The 20,522-nt window shown below is 37.1% G+C and overlaps 1 protein-coding gene across 4 annotated transcripts in view; it reads right to left on the bottom strand.

The window, feature by feature from the left end:
* The window catches only part of PARD3B (par-3 family cell polarity regulator beta), a 980,882-nt gene that overhangs the window by 405,674 nt on the left and 554,686 nt on the right, over positions 1-20,522 (bottom strand). For all 4 annotated transcript variants that reach the window (XM_038585495.1, XM_038585493.1, XM_038585496.1 and 1 more), the window contains exon 11: positions 7,080-7,265. In XM_038585495.1, the coding sequence (XP_038441423.1) occupies positions 7,080-7,265 (186 nt within the window). The remainder of the gene's footprint in view (positions 1-7,079; positions 7,266-20,522) is intronic.

Genomic DNA, 20,522 nt, shown 5'->3' with positions numbered 1-20,522 from the left:
TTCTGGACCTGGGGTAAGTTTCATCCACAATGAACAAATGGTTTATAGACAAAATGTGACTATGAGAGATACATGAGCCCAGGCAGGCCTGAATATGCCAGCACATGTTCGCAGAACCTTCAGACTTCTAAAAGCTTGATTCCTTTCTGTGTACTGGCCCACTTCCTCAACTACTGTTAAATTTAAATTTACTCATTTAATTCAGTATTGTTTTAAAAACTTCACTCCATTTTGATGTGGCGAACTGGTAAAGTCTTAGCAACCTACCATTTACTCTGTATTTGTGGTATTTGAAAGTGTTTTTGCCAAAGATAACTGAAGAATATTATTTAGAGCATCAGAATATATATAATCAAAAGCATCCTAATACTTTCAAAATGTATTATGATTCTTTCATTTTAAACTCCCTCTGGAAAAAAATGTAGGGCATAAATATCTCCCAATTATAGGCTCTACTCTAGTCATTCCCGACCGAGTCTTAGAATTCCTCAGCAAAAAAGCTTGAGAAGCACCAACAGAGTTATCACAAATATTCACTGGCCTACTAATGCCGTAATAGCATTTTGTGCTTATCTGACACTTCTGCTTCCTGTCATTTCAGCTCCCTCTCCATATATTCCTATCTCCTTCCTGATTTTCTGTTTCTGGTTTACGTTGGCCTAGGAAACTGGATAAAAAAAGCTTATTAAGGCATATGTTGTTTTATAGGAGTTAAGGAGATTGTGTCATGAGTGCCTAACCAGAGGCCTTTTCAACTTAAAATCATCTTATTTAATTAACAAAAAAAGAATTATACTCTGGTTTGTGCTAAAATTGCTTAAAGTCTGGTCACTGGAAAAATGGGTCCAAAGCAAAGTGCCAAGAACAAAGCTTGGACCATGTTATGAATATACATATATATGTGAATATATATACGAATAAATATATGTGATAAGTATTGTAAATACATAATAAATATATATGAGTATAAATTAATTCTTTCTATATATATAGAACATATATCTATTCTATAAATACCCATAATAAAGTGAATATGGCTTTACAGGTGAAAGGTACCTTTTCAGAGTCAAAGTATCATCATAGTATAACAACTTTTCAGATTGTAATTTCCTTTTTGATTAAGGCTACCAATTCTTACAATTTCTTTCAGCTCACAGAGACAATCATGGAGTCCAAAATACACTTCAATATGATGTAGGTTTCCAAAATTATACCTGGCATGGTATGGATTGCTTATTTGAATTTCCATGTATGAAATAAAAATGTGTAAGTGATAAAGATCAGCTAGAAAAGCAACGACTGATGCTGGTATTGCAAGATTTTAAAAAATAATGTTACAGTTCATCTTTATAAAATAGTTGCAACTGGAGAAAACCCATTAAATGATGAGCCTGACTATCTGAATTAACATATGCCAACACTTCTGGCTTTCTTAATAAAAGGAAAACAGTTAAAATAATTTACATAACAACTGATAAATATTTTCTCGTGTTTAAGTAAATAATTTCATTTTTTAAGGTAAAATTCTCATTGGATACACAGTGATTATCAGTTTTTCCAGGCAAAGTTCCTGCTTTTAGATGTTCATAAGATGAAAAAAAAAAAAAAAAAGATGTTCATAAGATGTATCATACTTTTTGTGGTCAAGATGAAATGTCAGAGTTTGGCTTCTAACAGTTGAAGACCTACAATGAAGCTACTGACATCCTTGGCCCGTGGAGTCCTTTGGTCAGAGGTAAAAATCTGGAAGACATGACTGCTGGTAACAATTGTTAGAATTTTCCAGCAGCAGAAAACATTATCAATTTCAAGAAAAATGGGTGGTTGAAGAAATCATTTAACATTGGAGTTCCTTAAAAGCTGTCCCTTTTATCTTCCCTTGAATTCATTAATTATAGATCAACCACATGATTTATAGATACCAGTAGAAATGGAGTTGGAAATGACTCACTCTGGGAACTCCTACTGGACTCTTGTTGAGGAGCCTGGATACTGTTAACTGTTTGAGATTATGAAGAGACATGAAGGAAGATTTAGGATCAAGCACTGTGTTCCCAGAAATTCTAGAGCTGTGTATACTCACTCTAAAAATTCACATTTTAAAATAGGGAGATTGCTTGTATTAGATATTTTTTATTTTACCTCAAACTAAATAGTGTAGATTGTGAAATTCTGTATTTCTCAGAGGGAGTATTCCAAATTTCTGAAGCACACCAGAATCAAATTACTTAAATTATGTCTATTTCATATTCTGAGTGCATGCATTTGCAATTAGCTATGTCAGGCATTTTTCTTTCATTTAATTTCATCATCATCAAGTAGTATTTATTAAGCACAAACCTGGCTAATTAATTTTCTAGAGAATAACAGCTATTCTTAAATCCATTCTCTCCATTTTAGAGACCTTAAATAATCTGATACATGACATTTTTTTCCTTAGCAAAAATTACCTTAAAATTTTAATTTTTACCTTATTATTTCAAGGTTTCAGTAGGACATATTCTACTCCCAAAGTCTGTATATTCAAATAAAAAATGTCATTCAGAATTAATATAACAGACTCCATGAGATTTTATTCTTACTACAGCATAGTAATATTCTATCTCAATTGTTTAACAATATCACTATTATAGCTAAGTTTTTCCTAAAAGTGGTTTTCAAGGTAGAAAACTAAGAGAAATAAGCAGCTTAAGTTATTATAATTAATAGATATAAAAGTGCATTTTCTCTTGAAACATTTCAGTTACTGTAATTAATGAAAATCAAAGCAAAAGAAAACCACTGATCTCAGAACTCAAAATGTTTAGCCAATGAGGATGAGAATATTGAAGGTCTTCAAATTGATTGTCAAGACTTTGTGAGTGCTTTATTGGAGGAAAGGAAAAGTTAATTTTTATGTGGGTTTGAGGAAAGGAGAGTATTTTTCTCAAGGTACTTTTTTCTAACTGCAAGAAAAACAATATTCCCTTGTATTTAACAGTAACTACACCACCATATTCACTTTAAATTCCAATCACACAATTGAAATTTTAGAAAAGCATCCTCAAGAACCTCATAATGACACTTAGTTCTTGTTCATAAGAAGTTAAACCCATAAACTTATATCCAGCATATTCTGGTTCTGGAAGCAATTACACGGTACTCCAGCAGCAAATGTCTAGTAAGGATGACAGAAACTAAAATGAAACTACAAACATGTAATGCCTGTTACTGTTTAAGCAAACTAGCATCAATACTCGTATTTGGCTACTGAGGTCAGTGGTCACTTTGTACACTGAAAAGCATAGCTCAAAGTGAAGCTTTAGAAGGGTCTGCAAAGAACTTTGTGGGCTGACGTGGTCTGAAATGGCAAGTGTGTCCTCACACAAGCAGGGAAGAATTTCTGGGATTTACTTCTTGATACGCAGACTGGAATTGAAATATTAATGAGGGCAGCCTGGGTGGCTCAGCAGTTTAGCGCCACCTTTGGCCCAGCGTGTGATCCTGGAGACCCGGGATGAGGATTGAAGCCTGCTTCTCCCTCTGCCTGTGTCTCTGCCTCTCTCTCTCTCTCTCTCTCTCTCTCTCTCTCTCTGTCTCTCATGAATAAATAAGTAAAATCTTTAAATAAATAAATAAATAAATAAATATATTGAGATTAAGCATTTGGATAACTCCATTCAGAGTACAAATATTGTTCAGTTTGCCCCTAGAGTGAGAGGCATTCACTTCCAAGAGGGAATCCTAGAATATCCGAGATGCTTTTATTTCCAAAATAGAGATTTACATCTCCATTAGAAATAACTCAAGACAGGAAATGATAGAAAGCAGTAGCCCAAGAGATAAGTAAAAGGGGAGAGAGAGAGAGAGAGAGAGAGAGAGAGAGAGAGAGAGAGAGAGAGAGAAAAGAGGCTCTCAATTACAATCACAGTCTCATAGTGGTTCGGGGTTTTGCATCTAGCCTATCTTTGGTTATACCAACAGTAGCTCCAGGAGCAGAGAGCCTACAGAATCCACAGGAGGAATCTGGTCATACTTTTCAAAGTAGTTTAGTGTTCAAGAATCCACCTTCCCCAAAGGGAAAAACACCTTGAGAACCAATTAGTGGTATGAAGGGCCAGGAGAAAGAGATCGTGCTCTTTTGTTGATTTTGTTGATTCTACGTAAAAACCTAGGGCCAGATGCTAAAGTGGATGTTCCCCATGCTTATCTCCCCTTTGCCCCAGGGACACTGCAGTCTGTTACATTTGCATCTTCTGAACAGGGACAGGAACAAAGTCTCAAAACAATTTTTGTAAGACATAATCCTGAATCACAGAACAGGTGGCAATTTTCTGAAGAGTAACAGTAGATTATTGGCACAGCAGCAGCAGAAGAGAAAGATACTTTCTTCCTCTCTCTCTTTTTCTGGTTAATCAGATTTCCTGTGAGCTAAGCTTAGTTTCCTACACGGCAAAAAAGTAAACAAGACAAATGGACACTAACATTCACAATAAGGCTGAATTCATGATTGATGCCTCTTACTGTTTAAGATCAGCTATAAATATGCTGTCCAGTGGTTTTTAGTGGTGTGATTGTCTGACTCAGCAAACCAGTGTCAGGAAAGAAATTTACATAAATGGAAAGTGAAATCTTTCTTCAAGAAATAGGACTGTTAGAAACTGCTTAGGTAAGGAGATGTTCACTTACACAAACATGGATATACATATTAAACCTGTTCTCCAATATCTGCTTGAGCTTAAGTTATTGCCCATAAAAAAACTAAGATGTTTGCTTTTAATTTCCAAAAAATCATTTCAGTTCCAATTTTATTTGGAATAAATTCTGCAAACAGAACTGTCATTAAATATAAGAAGAATAATATCAATCTGGTATCCACAAACATGACCAAGACTCATCCTTAAACATAGCACATGCTTAGATGGCTTGGCTAAGGATGACAAGCATGATACCAGACAACTCCAGGGTAACAGTCCCTGATCTCTGGGAATATCAATGGATGAGATGAAGGAGGATTCATTGCAGTGCAGTGTGGCTCAGGATCTGAAGTCAGACTGCCTGGGTTCAAATCTTAGTTTAAGCAATTCCTGGCTATGTGACTATAGGAGAGGCACTGGCCGTTATAATCTGCAATTTCCCTCTGATGGAATGACACGATAACAATCCAGTGTAAATGTGAAGAATAAAATTAGAGAATCCACCTAAAGTACTTATCACGGCACCCAGCGTACATTAAGCACTAAGCACAATGAAGGCTAATCTCTGCTGTTGTCATTACTACCATTATTTTCCCTTTGCTCCTGGTTCTACATATCTGAGCCAGATTGGAGAGTCTGACAGACTGAACAATTGGCCCCAATTTGCCACCTTTCTCTGTATTCACACCTTTGCCACAGCCTCATCATGGGCAGACTGTGGGGTTTTTTTTCACCCCTTGGCCTTGGATTCACCCACATGACTGCTTTGGTTGAGGCGCACCTGTACACGTGCATGTGTATATGTGTGAGTGGAAAGATTGTGTGCCTAGGATTTAAAAGGTTTCACTCTTTGCTGCTGGCCCTCTGCCACCCCAGAGCATGAGAAAAACATGCTCCAGCTAGTCTGCTGGTCCAGGAGGCAGGTGAGGTACTTGGAGGACACTCATACGTATAGATGTATGGCGTGACAGAGACACAGCAGCCTGAATCACAGCCCCTTGAGCTGTCCTGCAGAGCCGTGAGGGGCATAAAGAAAGGTCTACTGATGCATGTTACTGAAATCCTGTCATCAGTTATTATGCAAAAAAAGAAATGAACTGATCCAAAGAGTACATTAGAAAGTTGTCTACCCACAATGAATTTCTTATTTCCCAAGGAAAAAGGCATTAGCTCAGTGTCTAGGTCTGAAACAAACATGGAATGATAAGTGAGAAAAGATAAATGCTTCAACAAAGCCAGGATTCTAGGACCAGAGATGCTCCTGTAAACTCTACATAGGCCTTTTTGGCTTTTGTTTAGTGGGAGTCACATGTGATTAACATCAGGTTAGTTTTAAATGGCTAACATTTGTTGAAAGTTTATCATGGGCACTGTGCTGGGTAATACACATACAGTATCTCTCTTAGTCCTCCTAAGAACACCAGGAGGTAGGGTCTATTAATCTTACAAATAAGGAAACTGAGGTATATTGAGGCAAGGAACTTGCCCACATCGACAGCAAGTGAGAGTGGTCTGGGTAGGATTCAAACTCAAGTCACTTGGCATGGCATGACATGATGGTGGTGGGAAGGATGGCTGGTAATAAGCACAAACGTTTTCCTCCCTCTCTAATCACTTTGCTGTTTTAATCTGTGTGTGTGTTAATTTAATCCTTAGGACATTTGAATTAGGTATGACCTATTATGTGCACTCCAGAGATGAAGAAAGGAGAGCACTGCAGGTCACGTTCCTCGCCCACATTCCACATGGCTAGCAATGGTGCGCTAGCTGGAGCACACGGGGATGAAGCTGGATTAGAACCCAGGCAATCTAGTTAACCATTACATTATGTTCATAGCAATGATCACACTGCTCACCCCAATGTAAAAAAGGCAGAATCATATTCTCTTTTTTTCCTGGAAATCTATAAGCTCTTCCAAGTTCAAAGGCAAGCATGCATTCCTAGCTCCATGGCTATCTCCAAGTGCATATAATGTGATCAATGACCTTTAATTTATACTACGATCACTCTCAGGCTCCACTGAGCTTCATTCTTGCAAGAGCAATTTCCTTATTTGCTGCCTTCATGTTGACTTGTTTTTAGTTTTGTTTTTCTGAGTGTATTTTTAGGTTCAACTCTGTCAGGTTACAAATCCAGAGGAATCCTAACAGAGTAATAAAAGGAATGGGAGAAAGAATATTAATCATGATGGCTTTAGAGAACAATGTCCAGGAAATAAAACTGACCACAGAGAGTGTGAACACACACAACTGTTGCTCAGATGTGTTCACGCATACCCTTGCTGCATCTGCAGGAGAACCTCGTGGTCTCAGGTCTTCAGACACTTTCTCCACCCAGTCTCCAACCAAACAGCCACATCTCAAGCACCTTCACACTGACATGCAAACATTAGTCCTACTGACCTTAAAAGCAGCACCTCCGTGGATGATGGATTTGATAAAGATTCCCAAGTCTGTTCCAGATTCTCGAGACTTGTTCCCTTTTAAGCTCACACCAAGACCAGCAGAACCTGAGTCATTCAGGGGGATCTCGAATGTGAGTTGCTCGGTTGTTTCCAAGGAGAGTGCATAGCAGTCAGGTTCTCCTTTCTGTTCACGTGCACATGGAAAGGGTGGAGAGAAGAAAGCAGATTAGCGTTTACACCCAGATGGCCAAACACAGATGCAGTTGGCAAGACAGGATGACTGGACCTCTAACAGGCTGGTCTCCTCTTTCTACAAGGGGCTACCACCGTGTCCATGGGTGGTTGAAGAATTCTTGGGAGTCATATTTGCTCATGGTCACCAGAGAGGATCCTTTAGCTAGGTGGAATCATGCCATCCTGTTAATATTTGAAAATTCAGCAGAACAGTCTCAATAACCAAAGAGGCTGGATATTACTTAAGGGATCTTCGATACCAGAAAAGACCTGAGAGATAATGTGATCTTAATGTCTTCATTTTACAGATGAAGAAACAGGGCTTAGTGCAGAAACATGCTAAAATTAGGGGGAAATATTTGGCTTATATAATTGAAAAGAGATGATTTACCATGGAAACAATGTTATTGATCAAGATTGTCAATTGGATACAAGGCACTGAAAAAAAATGTTATCTTATTATTATTTAGGGAAATGTGATTTAACATGAGTATCGTTGAATTAAACTTCGTTTTGTCCAGTTAATGCCTTAGGCTTGCTTCTTCGGTAGTATCACTCACTGGCAATCAGATTTTGAACCTAAATAAAAACGATAAGATACGACAAATATTTGTGTCCTCTTTGCCAAATGACACCTAGCCACAAGCACAGCTGTTCTCAAAAAAATACAGAGTAACACAGTACGGAAGCAGCAGGCACACTTAGGGTTCAAGTTTCTAGAGAGAGGCATAAGGTTAATCATATTTGGCCCCTGATATTTTCAAATATACAGCAGCGAGAACAGAAAAGTGCTTTCCACATGATAATCTTTCCAGGTGTCCCTTCTGCATCCCTCTCAAGCTAGCAGAAACATGAAACTCAGCCACAGTGTTTAACTGGAAAATTTGAAAATGAGATAGCCCTAGAAACCTTCAACTCACTGTAGGTCGGTAGTTCCTTCCTCTCTGTAATTATGTCTAGAAACTCTCATCTTAGGGTCACTTTGAGGGACTCTTATGTAAAATTGCATATTTTAAAAATTACTGTGAATGCCTGAATGTCAGTCACCAAATAACAACTGTAAAATCAGAAGTAGCAAAGAACCCATAATTAAAACAGGATTAAGAGGCTGATCATAGTCAGACCCACTGACCTAGTATTTTCAACTCCTACCAAAATAGAGAAAACCAGTGTCTACCTTGAAAGAAGTAGTTCCTTCATTTAATTTCATTGTAAATGAAGTTAGCTATAAAATTTTTGACAATAGGTGGTTTTAACGAAATGAAACTTTTTTGCTTGATTTAATAAACCCATTACTAGTTCTTTTAAGTAACTCATTATATTATTATCTAAGAAACATCCCATTATTTGATTCAAATTAGCTGTCTTTTTTTTTCTGTGGGAATGCCTTAGTTAAATATGAAATGTAAATTGTTAGCCTTCATCTTTGTCTTCCAGAATGTCCTATTTAGAATCCGTAACATTTGATAATCATTTACGTTTCCAGGTCTCTCTGGGGTTTGGTTAATTTTAGTCTAATAAAGTTCCACTGAATTAAAGAACAAATTAAAGAACAGCTGTTCTTCCTAGAAGTTTGTGAACACCATTTTAGAGAAAGACTAGAAGCTTCACTGGCTTTTTTATCTACCAGAGACAAAATGACACAAGGGCAAATTTTGCTTGAGTAATATCTTCAGACCACTTTATTCTGTAATGAAATCTAATTTCTTTGGCAACTATGTTTAATTAAGATTGACAATCACTATTTGTACCAACACCTTTCATTTATTACATGTGTGGTAAAAACAAAATAGAAACGAAGTGATGTTATGGCTATCTTTTCATTTATGTGTATGTGTTATTTTATTTTTTTAAGTTTTTATTTTAATTCCAGTTAATGTACAGTGATATATTAATTTCAAGGGAACAGTGTAGTGATTCAACACTTCCATACAACATCCAGTGCTCATCATAACAAGTGCTCTCCTTAATCCCCGTCATCTATTTCACACATCCCCACACTCACCTCCCCCCGCCCCCGCCCAGTAACCATCAGTTTTTTCTGTATAGTTAAGAGTCTGTTTCTTGGTTTGTCCCTCTCTCTCTCTGTTTCCTTTTCCCTTTGCTCATTTGTTTTCTTAGATTCTATTTATGAGTAAAATCATTTGGCATTTGTCTTTCTCTGACTTATTTCACTTAGCATAATACCCTCTAGCTCCATTTAAGTCATTGCAAATGGCAAGACTTCTTTCTTTTTTGTGCCTAATATTCCATTGTACATATGTACTATATCTTCTTCAACCATTCAGCAGTCGTTGGACATTTGGGCTGTTTCTACGATTTGGCTACTGTAGATAAAGCTGCTATAAACATTTATCCCTTTGAATTAGTATTTTCTAATTCTTTGGGTAAATCCCTAGTAGTATAATTGCTGGATCATAGTGTAGTTCTATTTTTAACTTTGTAAGGAACCTCCATACTATTTTCCAGAGTGGCTGCATCAGTTTGCATTCCTACCAACAGTGCAAGAGGGTTCCTCTTTTAAGTCCCTGATACTTTACAGCCAGAAATAGAAAAACAAAAACAATCTAGTGGCTTACAATGGTTTTAAGTGCTTTACACATATTAATACTCTTCATAACAACTCTATGAAGAATATTATCATGCCCATTTAAAAGATAAGGAGACTGAAATGCACAGAAGGGAAGTACCATGCTTACACTCCATAAGACTTGACAGTGTTGGACCTTTGTGAGGTCCAGGCAGTGTGGTTCCTGTGTCAGACTCTTAACTGCTATGCTATGTCTCAACCTCTGTGAACCACTATGACTTGGTCTAGTCACAAGAAATTCCAAGACCAAGTCCCACAATGATAGTAAGACATCATGCAATTTCACATTCTCTACTCAAATATAGTTATGCTTTATATCTTTCTTATCCTATATCAGGCTCAAGCCATAATTAGTGGATTCTAATAATAGCAAATTATTATTGCTATTCACCCAATGGTGAAGGAAGCCATTATAGTAGTTAACATAGCCATTTCCTCTATTAGAAATAAATGTCTCTTTACCTAATGTACAAAAAAAAATCAATATGCTGAATGCCTTCCTCCAATAATCTTGCTTCAACTAGGAACTCTAAAAATTAAGCTCAAATCTTGCCAGACAACATTTTGTAGAAGAGTTGTATTAAGGCCTCCTAAATGCCCCAAATGCAGGACCTTAGGGACAGGATGAGCCCAAAGGCAATGAAACAGCTATGCTTTGGATCCTCCCTTGCTTCCTATCTTTCAGACAAGAGCTCTTTCCACACTGTGCCAGGAGTACTCCTTGCTTTTTCCACTCCAGTTATCCAGAGAGGGGAGAAATCCAGATACAAGGCTGGCATAAGAAAGGAAATCTTGTGAGTTTCATTCCTCTTTTTTTTTTTTTTTAATCATTTCTTATTCTTTGCCACTGGAGAGGCCATGTCTCCAGATACAAACTCCATGAGGTTCCTCGAGCCAGGCCCAGGATGGATGCCCACATGCCCGAGCACCCACCCGGGGTCAGCCTATACCCGGAGTTTATTTTTTTTTAAAGATTTATTTATTTATGATAGACACAGATAGAGGGAGATAGAGACAGAGATAGGGGATAGAGAGGCAGAGACACAGGCAGAGGGAGAAGCAGGCTCCATGCCGGGAGCCCGATGCGGGACTCGATCCCGAGACTCCAGGATCGCGCCCTGGGCCAAAGACAGGCGCCGAACCACTGAGCCACCCAGGGATCCCCTATACCCGGAGTGTATAACTAACGCTTTCTCAATCTGATATTTGGGGCCTGATAATTCTTTGTTACGGAGGGCTGTCCTATGTAGTACAGGACAATCAGCAGAATCTTTGGCTACTACCTATTAGATGCCAGTAGTACTTCCTTCCCCAGTTACGGTAATCCCAAATGCCTTCAGACACTGCCAAATGTCTCCTGGGCTCAAAATCACTTCTAGTTGATAACAACTGGCCTGAGTTAACAATTGCCAAGTACAGCCAAGTTTAAGGTAAGTAGGGTCCAGAGAGGTATTTGAGACTGCACTGCTGCCTGCTGGTATGTTCCCAAGTCCCAGAAAGGGGGGCAGTAAAAGTTCCCTTGCAAATGACTAAGTTTCAGGCTCATAGGTTTGTGACTGACCACTTTGTTATTCATGGAACTCTGCACTTAGTTATGTCTCTGGTTATATGGCAGCTAATTTTCTAAAGGCTGAAATATGATCTGTGGGGGATTAACAGAGTAAGAAAAGTGATAAATAATGAATTTATCGGTACATATACAGAATGCTGACTTTTATTAATATAACTCAGAAGAAAAATTTAGCCCATCAAGTGATGTTTGTTAGGTTAGTTATGCTTATATATATATGCTGATTTGTGCTTTATTTATTAAGAATCATTGACTTCTATAAAATAGTATTAACATAAAGACTTCTACTGATGTGAGAATATGACATTAAGCATAATAGTGTATGTGTACAGTACATTTCATTTATATAACACAGACACTATATATACATCCTCAGACACCTCCCCATCTATTACCTACCTACCCCACAACCTCGCCTCATCTATCTGCATATGTGTATATGTCGGCACAGAAAAAAATAAACGTGGTTATCTACTGGCACTGCAGTATGGATTAATTTCCTTCTTTATAATTTTTCTGTATTTCCTAAACATTTGTCCATCATTATAAAAAGATAAATGTTTCTGAAAGAAATTTATGAAGGTTTAAGAACCATCTGCTATATTATTGCACTTCTAAATAGGAAGATGTAAACACATCTTTAGACTAACACACACACACTTTTACACATACACATATTCTATATAATATGTATTACCCTATAGTAGTATGTATAATATATTCTTTAAAACTACACAATATAAAGTGTATATATGTGTTCTATATATATATGCATATATATGTGCATGTGTGTGTAGTATATTTATATCTTTCTTAGAGTCGCCAATGACTTTCATGTTACTAAATCCGATGGTCAATGGTCATCTTCTACCTTTCCTGATCTACATGGGCATTAGACCAAATTGATGAAGCTCTGCTTTTTGAAAAACTTCCTTTTCTTGGTCCCAGGACATCACTCACATTTAGTTCACCTCCCACTTCACAGTGAATTGCTTCACTTTGCAATTCCATTTGCTGATTCTTTCCCATCACATCAATCTTTAAATACTAGTGTCCAAGGAATCAAGCATCTGATCTTGTCCCTTCTTCCCCATCCTCGTTTTTGCAGTTACTTCACCTAATTTCATGGTTTTAAATATCATTTACGTGCTTATGAGTCCTAAATTTCTATTTCCATCTCTCTCCCCTAAACTAGATTCACATAACTAATTCTCTAATGAACAAGTAACCCTATTAGGATTTCTACCTTGAAATTATCAGGTCCAAACAGATCATCCCTTAAACCTGTTCCTCCTGAACAAGTAAATGGCGACTGTATTCTTTCAGACATTCAAGCAAGAGATCTCAATGTCACTGTTGACTTCCTTCTTCTCTCACACTCTATATCCAACCTGTCAGCAACTCCTGTCAGCTCTACTTTTAAAACACACCCAGATTCTATCTCTCTAACCATCCAGCCACCACTGCTACTCATCCGACACTCTCTATACTAATGTCTCCTTTCTGCCTGCCTGCTTCCACTTTTTTCCTATTCAGGCTATTTCTCAACACAGCAGTCAGAGCAGTCCCACCAAAACAAATAGTCAAAACCTTCTAGTGACTTCCCACCTCATTCAGAGAAAATGCCAATGTCCTCTATATAAGCTGAGTGTGCCCTGACCCTTCTCTCTGCTCATCTCTCCTACTACTTGTCCTATATCTGCTGCATTGTCTTTCTTCTTTTCTTCAGTATGATCTTCATCCTTCATGCTTTTGCCTCAAGACTTTTGCGTCACCCCTTCTCTTTGCTTTGAATGCCCCTCCCCTAGATTCCTACAGCCCTCTTTCCCTCACTTCCTTAAATTCTCTGTTCAAATGTCAATTTATTAGTGAGGTCCTCTCTGACCATTCAGTTTCAAATTGCTTTAATGTCCTCTCACTACCATCCTACCCATGTCCACTATCCTGCTTTTTCTCCACAGTATTTATGACATATTGCATATGTGTTTACTTATTTTTTAAGATTTATTTATTTATTTTAGAGAGAGGGGGAGAGTCAAGCAGACTCTGCCATATGGAGCCTCACACAGGGCTTGATCTCATGACCCCGAGATTAGCACCAGAGCCTAAACCAATAGTTGGACACTTACTTGACTTTGCTACCCAGGCACTCCTGCTTATTTATTTTTAAAAGGGTCTCTTGAATGTAGAAACTTTTATATTATTTTGATTCCTTTTCCATCAATGCATTGCCAGTGCTTAAAACAATGCCAGACTCAAAAATAGGCACTGGGTAATTATTTGTTGAATGAATAAATATATATAGATAGATATAGATGTGTGTATGTCCAATAGTATGTGCTTGTGTATATGTATACATGTGTATATGTAAATATGTATTTGTGGGATTATATACATATATATGCAAATAAATAAATTGCTGGCATCACATTTGATTCCTACTATACCAGATTTTATTAATTTTAAGGTTTATACAAATTAGCTTTTACATTAAAAATAATTTAAAAAAGCATGAAGTATCACTGTTATAAGAAACCTTAAAAGTAACCTAGTCCAATTTTCCTTTTCACATCATACTTCCTGTTCCTAAGGAGATGTTAACTAAGCTCAGCTTCAGATCAAATCATCAATGAAGACATCGAGATGTGTCATTGCTACAAATTTGTGATGAACATTAAACTGTTCATGGTTTTAAATTTTAGCATGTACCTCAAATCTTAAGTGAATAGTGCAAACAGCAATATTCACGCTACATTTCAACAAGTTTGGGAAGCACTGTGATACAGTATCCAAAGGTATATCATCCATCTTTCTGTTTGCCTATCCATCCAAGCAAAAACATATATATGCACACACACATATAAACAAAAGTTTCATAAGACAGTGTTTAACCAGGGCATAATGCATTTTAGTATTTTCTATGCTATCTTATTTAATTTTTAATTTGGTCACAATCTTCTATATTAATTTCATAATCGAATTAGAGAGGGTGACAAAATATGAGAGACTCCTAACTCTGGGAAACTAACAGGGGATAGTGGAAGGGGAGGTGGGCAGGGGTGGGGGATGGGGTGACTGGGTGACAGGCACTGAGGGGGCACTTGACAGGATGGGTACTGGGTGTCATAGTATATGTTAGCAAATCTTACTCCAATAAAAATATATATATTAAAAATAAATAAATAAATAAATAATAACTTCATAATCCAATACCAAAACATAATTTTTAATTGGGAAAACACTGAAATTATATATATTTACACACACATAAATATTTATATATTTTTTATTAAATAAAAAAATAATGAAGTACAAAGCCGAATGGTGAGTAAAATGTTATCTTCTCTAATTTTTATAGGCCACTTTAATGTTTTAGCCTAAGCACTCCTAGCCTTAACTAATCCCTTTAACCTCTTTTATACAAACTTTCTTCAAGTTCTTAAAGCTGCTATTCTGTTATCATCCTAATTAAGTATATTTTCCCTTCTCTATCCCATCCAGTTATATCTTTTCCTATTTTTCCATTCCCTCACTTTGTTCTCTGTAATATTACCCCTATTCCCAAGCACAATGAATAACCCGTTAGAGCTAGAATACAGAAACAAGATAGGTCTATTCTGGCTGAATGACAAGACTCATTCTTTGTAAACCACAGTGATCCAAAAAACTTTTATCAAGCATCTTGTAGATAGATACTCAACACTGTAATATGAAATGGCCAGTCTACATTGAATATAATTGGCAAAAAGTTTATTGAACAATATGGGAGGGCCATTCTGTTCCATTCACAGTATTACCTGGAGAGGAAGAGTAGAATTTAATAGGAAAGAAGAAACAGAGGAATCTACATAGTTGGACCTTGCAGATATACTAAGCCATTTTTATCAAACAAATATCAAAAGTAATTACTTGGTGAGAGAAGAGGAAAGGGAGGTAGAATATGGAAGACTTGCAAGGCATCTACAGTATTTGCTTAAGGGCCATCTCTGTAATCACAAATGTTCTCAGAGTGCAAAGCAATACTTGATTCACGCATGCAGGTAGTAATAATCCAGCCTTCCAAAGCCCAGGGGAATCCAGCAGTCTGCAGGGCCAGTGTTCAATTTCTCAGAAGCCCAGGTCAGACCTGAAAGCATCCATGCTGAACCTTTTATGGCCCTCATTTCATTAAATGCTGTGCTCTTGGCTCAGCATAAGCAAGCTCTGGATGTCTTTGCCTCGCCTCCCAAATGTGTAATTAGTCTGTGTCGTGAGCAGCTTACTTTATGCAAGAGTTATGATTCATATGCAATCATTCTGTCAATTACCAAAGCTCAAACAAGAGGGCTTTAAGGGAAAAAGAAATGAATATATAGAAATATAAATATATGTGTGTGTATATTGAACATATTTTACATATGCGTGTGTTCACACACACATACATTTTATATAAAGCAAAAGTCATACCTGGCAATTCCGCCAGGACATCTTATAATAAGCTTAAGCACTGTTAACTTTTGCCTAGGTAAATTCTAAGAAATTTAAGGTGATAAAACTTTCGTTATAGCTAAATAAATTTTCATAAAAATGAAAGGCTAAGATACCTGCAAGACAATTTTCTGAATTTTTAACATTTTCTGAAAAAGTATGTGTAGTTATTATAAGCATGAAAGGGTTTTAGCCAATTGGATTACATAAAATTCAAAATGTGAATATCACCCTCGAGTAGGGATAAGAGGCTCCTTCTAACAGCTGGGAGGCATTCTATTTTAGATTGTACTTTTCAGAGTAAAGACAGCAAGAGATGAGGAGGCACATACAAAGGTAAATGGTGATCCAAGGATGAGCATTTTAATAAATGGTAATGGGCTTTCCCCCCAACTGCTACTAATATATAAATGAAATCAGCAGAACCCTTGGTGATTTATAAGTCAACAGATTATCTTTTAACATCTTTCCTCCTCTGAACAATAGAGACAACTCACAAGAACGAGTCAGAGGTCATACTGCAGATAATTTAAAAATCTTCTAAATTATACTACAGGTTGTTGATAATTAACTCAATCAGTGGGGGAACCTTCTTAAATGTAGGTGTCTTGTGGGTAGCTCGATTATCAATGTATTAGGTAGAGGCCCTTATGTGACTCCTTAAGTAAATATTCATCCACTTTTAAATACTTTATAACCAAAGACCTGAGTGAAGAAAATCCTACAAAATGTTTGTAATTGAGACACTTTTTCATGTTTTTTGATATCCATTCCCTATAAAGGATGAAGAAAGAAACTACTGAACACAAGAGGTGACTTCTGACTGCACTTATCAAAAGACAATTTTCTTTAAGTCAAAGATTAATACCACAAAACAAATGTCAAACATGGCCATTCTTTATTGTCTTCTCAATATAAAAATGCCTTACTTTAGTAGTAAGAGATTAAAACTAACAGAAGTAAGTCAAAGTTAAGACTCGTAGAGCAATCCTTTTCTCCCTCCTACTTATTATATACTTGAAAGAACAGCAAATGCAACAGTTTAGTAACACCAACAATGTTTTTTACTTTTTCTGAAAAACATGGAAGACATGAATATAATATTTTGTGTCATGAAAAGTAGTATAAGTGATTATTTTACCATTCAGACAGCATGGATTTTTTTTTTTTAATTTTAAATAAAACTAGAACCTGCGGGGATGCCTGGGTGACTCAGTGGTTGAGCATCTGCCTTTGGCTCAGGGTGTGATCCTGGGGTCCTGGGATGGAGTCCTGCATCGGGCTCCCCACAAGGAGCCTGCTTCTCCCTCTCCCTATGTCTCTGCCTCTCTCTGGTGCCTCTCACGAATAAATGAATAAAATCCTTAAAACAAAATTAAAAAAATAAAACTAGAACTTGCTTTGTTTATATAGAGAAGCAATAGGTCTTTTTTGTTTTGTGTTTATTCCTTCCTGTTAAAAGTGAATTAGAGAAACCTGATTAAAATGTCTTAAACCTTTTATAGTTAATAATTCAGTGTTTAAAATACAAGAATACACGCTTTTATATGAGTACAAGATTTAAGAACAAACGATATGATTTTAATAATTTAATACTCTGAAAAGGAAGAATGAGTGGGCCCTCATTCTTAGAGGAGCAGACCTATTTGAAAAGCTGGCGTCCTAGGTGAAATACTTCCAGTATCTTTGGTATCTCCAGTACTCTGTATGCCAAACTACCTGCTCTTAGCTGCTTTAAAAGACAACACAACTGTCCAGAACAAAAGCTAAACATAAATAAAAATATGTAGCACCAAATGGAAGTGAGCCTGACAATTATGGTGCCTGTTCTACTCGTCACCTGTCCACTGCTCAGGAAAGGCGGTGGCAACTCTCTGAACTGGAGGTGCCTTCTGATCCCACCTTAGTTCACAAGAGGCTAATGCTTGCTGAGGAGATCTGGACCAATTCCACGCCCAGTTAGAGAGGGTTTCAGGAACTGACTAAGCCAATCAAACTGGTTCCTTCTAAGGCTTGGATCCACGTAAAATCTAATACACAGGGTCACCTTCATTTTATGTGAGGAAAAATACCCCTAGCGTTTGTATTATGAACAATTCTAGGGAAAAGGTTTATTTTAGGACTTCTCACTGCTTTTAAAATGTTAGCACATATTCTCTAATTCACTTGAGCATGGAACACACCTTTGCATGAAGCATAGAAGAAAAGTATTCCCTACCATACATTTAAAGACATGTTGCTTTAGAGAACGCGGGGAGGGTCAAGTTAGAAAGGAACGGAGCAGAGAACAGAGATGGCTCAGCGGTTGAGCACCTGCCTTGGGCCCAGGTGGTGATCCTGGAGTCCGGGGATCAAGTCCCACATCGGGCTCCCTGCATGGAGCCTGCTTCTCCCTCTGCCTGTGTCTCTGCCTCTTACTCTGTGACTCTCATGAATAAATAAAGAAATAAAATCTTTAGAGAGAAGAGAGAAATCATGTAGGTTGTAAAAACGTCCTAGAGATATCACACAACCTCATGGTTAAGCTTTCTGGTTCTATTACTTCTGCGTCATGCTTTTGTGTACCTGTCATATGTCACAATTAGCACCATCAATAACAAAGTATCATAGAAGAAAAGTACACTCATGCCAGGCTTCCAAAGGTATAGAACAGCAAGTACATTCTGGAGCCCTTATTCCATAAAGGGGAAAAAATGACATTTAGTTTCCTTATGAGCAATTATTTTTAGTTTTAGTTTTTAGTTTTGGATTGGGAGATTTCTACAGATGGTCCAAAGACAATGGATTACAGTTATTTTCACTAGAATCTAAGGAAGTCATGGAATAAGATCTCAAGCCACTAGAGTAAAAGTATAACAATGTTCTAACACCCATCATTCTGAGTATGTGTGTCATTATTTAGGGCATAATGATTCTTCTAGTAAAGATAATACAGCTTTCTTCCCAACTCAAGAATTCTAGAGGCAGAGATTATGTCTCTGACACCCTCATTTTCTCTAGAAGACTCAATAAATATTCTTTCGCTTTGAGGCACAGAACTCTGAAGTACAGTCATGTTTATTAAATTATGATACAATGTAGTAATAGTACTACCACAGCCTCAAGAAAGTGGTATTTTTGTGGGGGCTGGAGGAAGCTGTAATTTTTTTGTTGATGAAGGCTTTAAAAAAAAGATATGATGAAAATACAGCCATTTTAACCCTATCCTTTATCTGACGTTTGAGTTGTACTTAATGAGACTCCAGCTGGAAACCAATCCCCTTTAGAACACTATCAATGATAAATAATCCTAAATTCCAAATAGAGACTGAGAAATCTCAGCGGGTAGCAACCATTTTAAATTCACAGTACATGTTTACTATTGTAATGAGAATGTTCTTACCATATATATAATATGCCCTTTATGTATGTAGATGAAGATATATAATTTGCATTTTATCTTAATTAAATCAATTACTCCATTAAAATTAATTTTCAGATAAAACTGACTTTAAAATAAGAAGTCATTTACGTTCCGTGGAGTATGAAAAATCCATCAAAATTAAAATGTGGATATATCCTCCCTATTCCCACTACTACAAGCACGCTGGGGAGAAAGGAAACCTGCCTCGAGTTAATTAATGGGGAAAAGTGTAGCAGTCAGTTGCTGTCACAAAAATGTTGCATAACAAACCATGCTCAAACAGGGATATGAACAATAAGGCATTTATTTCTGGCTCACATATCTACAGGTGGACTGGGGTTTGCATGATCTAGGTTGGACTCAAGTAGGTTTGCCTTCAAAGTGTGGGGCAGGTACATGTCTGCTTCATGTATCCAGCACCTTCCTTAGACCACTGGATATCTGAAACATTTTTCTCATATGCTGAAAGACAGGAATTCAAATGTGAAAGTATCTTTAACGCCTTGGTTCAGGTGGCTCAGTGGTTGAGCATCTGCCTTGGGCCCAGGTCGTGATCCTGGAATCCCGGGATCAAGTCCCACATGGGGCTCCCTGCATGGAGCCTGCTTCTCCCTCTGCCTGTGTCTCTGCCTCTTACCCTGCATCTCTCATGAATAAATAAATAAAATCTTTGTTAAAAAAAAGCCTTGGCTCACAAAACATCCATTAACATCTAACTGGCCAATGAATTCACATGGCCAAGTCCACAGGTTATGGGTGAAAAAGAACTATCCACCACATTCACACAATGTGACTATGACAAGAGGATGCTACTATTTGGAAGTGAATTGAGACCAATAATCCCATCCTCCAATGGAGTGATATAGATATAAATATACATACAGATATATAGATATATGAAACATATATATTATATATGGGGATAAAATACATATATATGTGTAGATAGATAGGAGATACCAAGGGTTAATGATATATCATAGGGTTTATATTTCTTTTAATCTTATCTTTCCTTTGGTATTACATCTGCTATTGACACATATATCCTTCTGTTATCATCTGCTGGTGTCCCTCCAAATTCATGTGTTGAAATCTTAATCCCTAGGGTGATAATATTTAGAGGTGTGGGTGTCATGAGGGTGGAACCCTCATGAATGGGATTAATGGCTTTATAAAG

The sequence above is a fragment of the Canis lupus genome, chromosome 37 (assembly GCF_011100685.1).
Source record: "Canis lupus familiaris isolate Mischka breed German Shepherd chromosome 37, alternate assembly UU_Cfam_GSD_1.0, whole genome shotgun sequence".
In the NCBI taxonomy this organism is placed as follows: Eukaryota; Metazoa; Chordata; class Mammalia; order Carnivora; family Canidae; genus Canis; species Canis lupus.
This window is presented reverse-complemented; position numbering and strand designations above follow the sequence as displayed.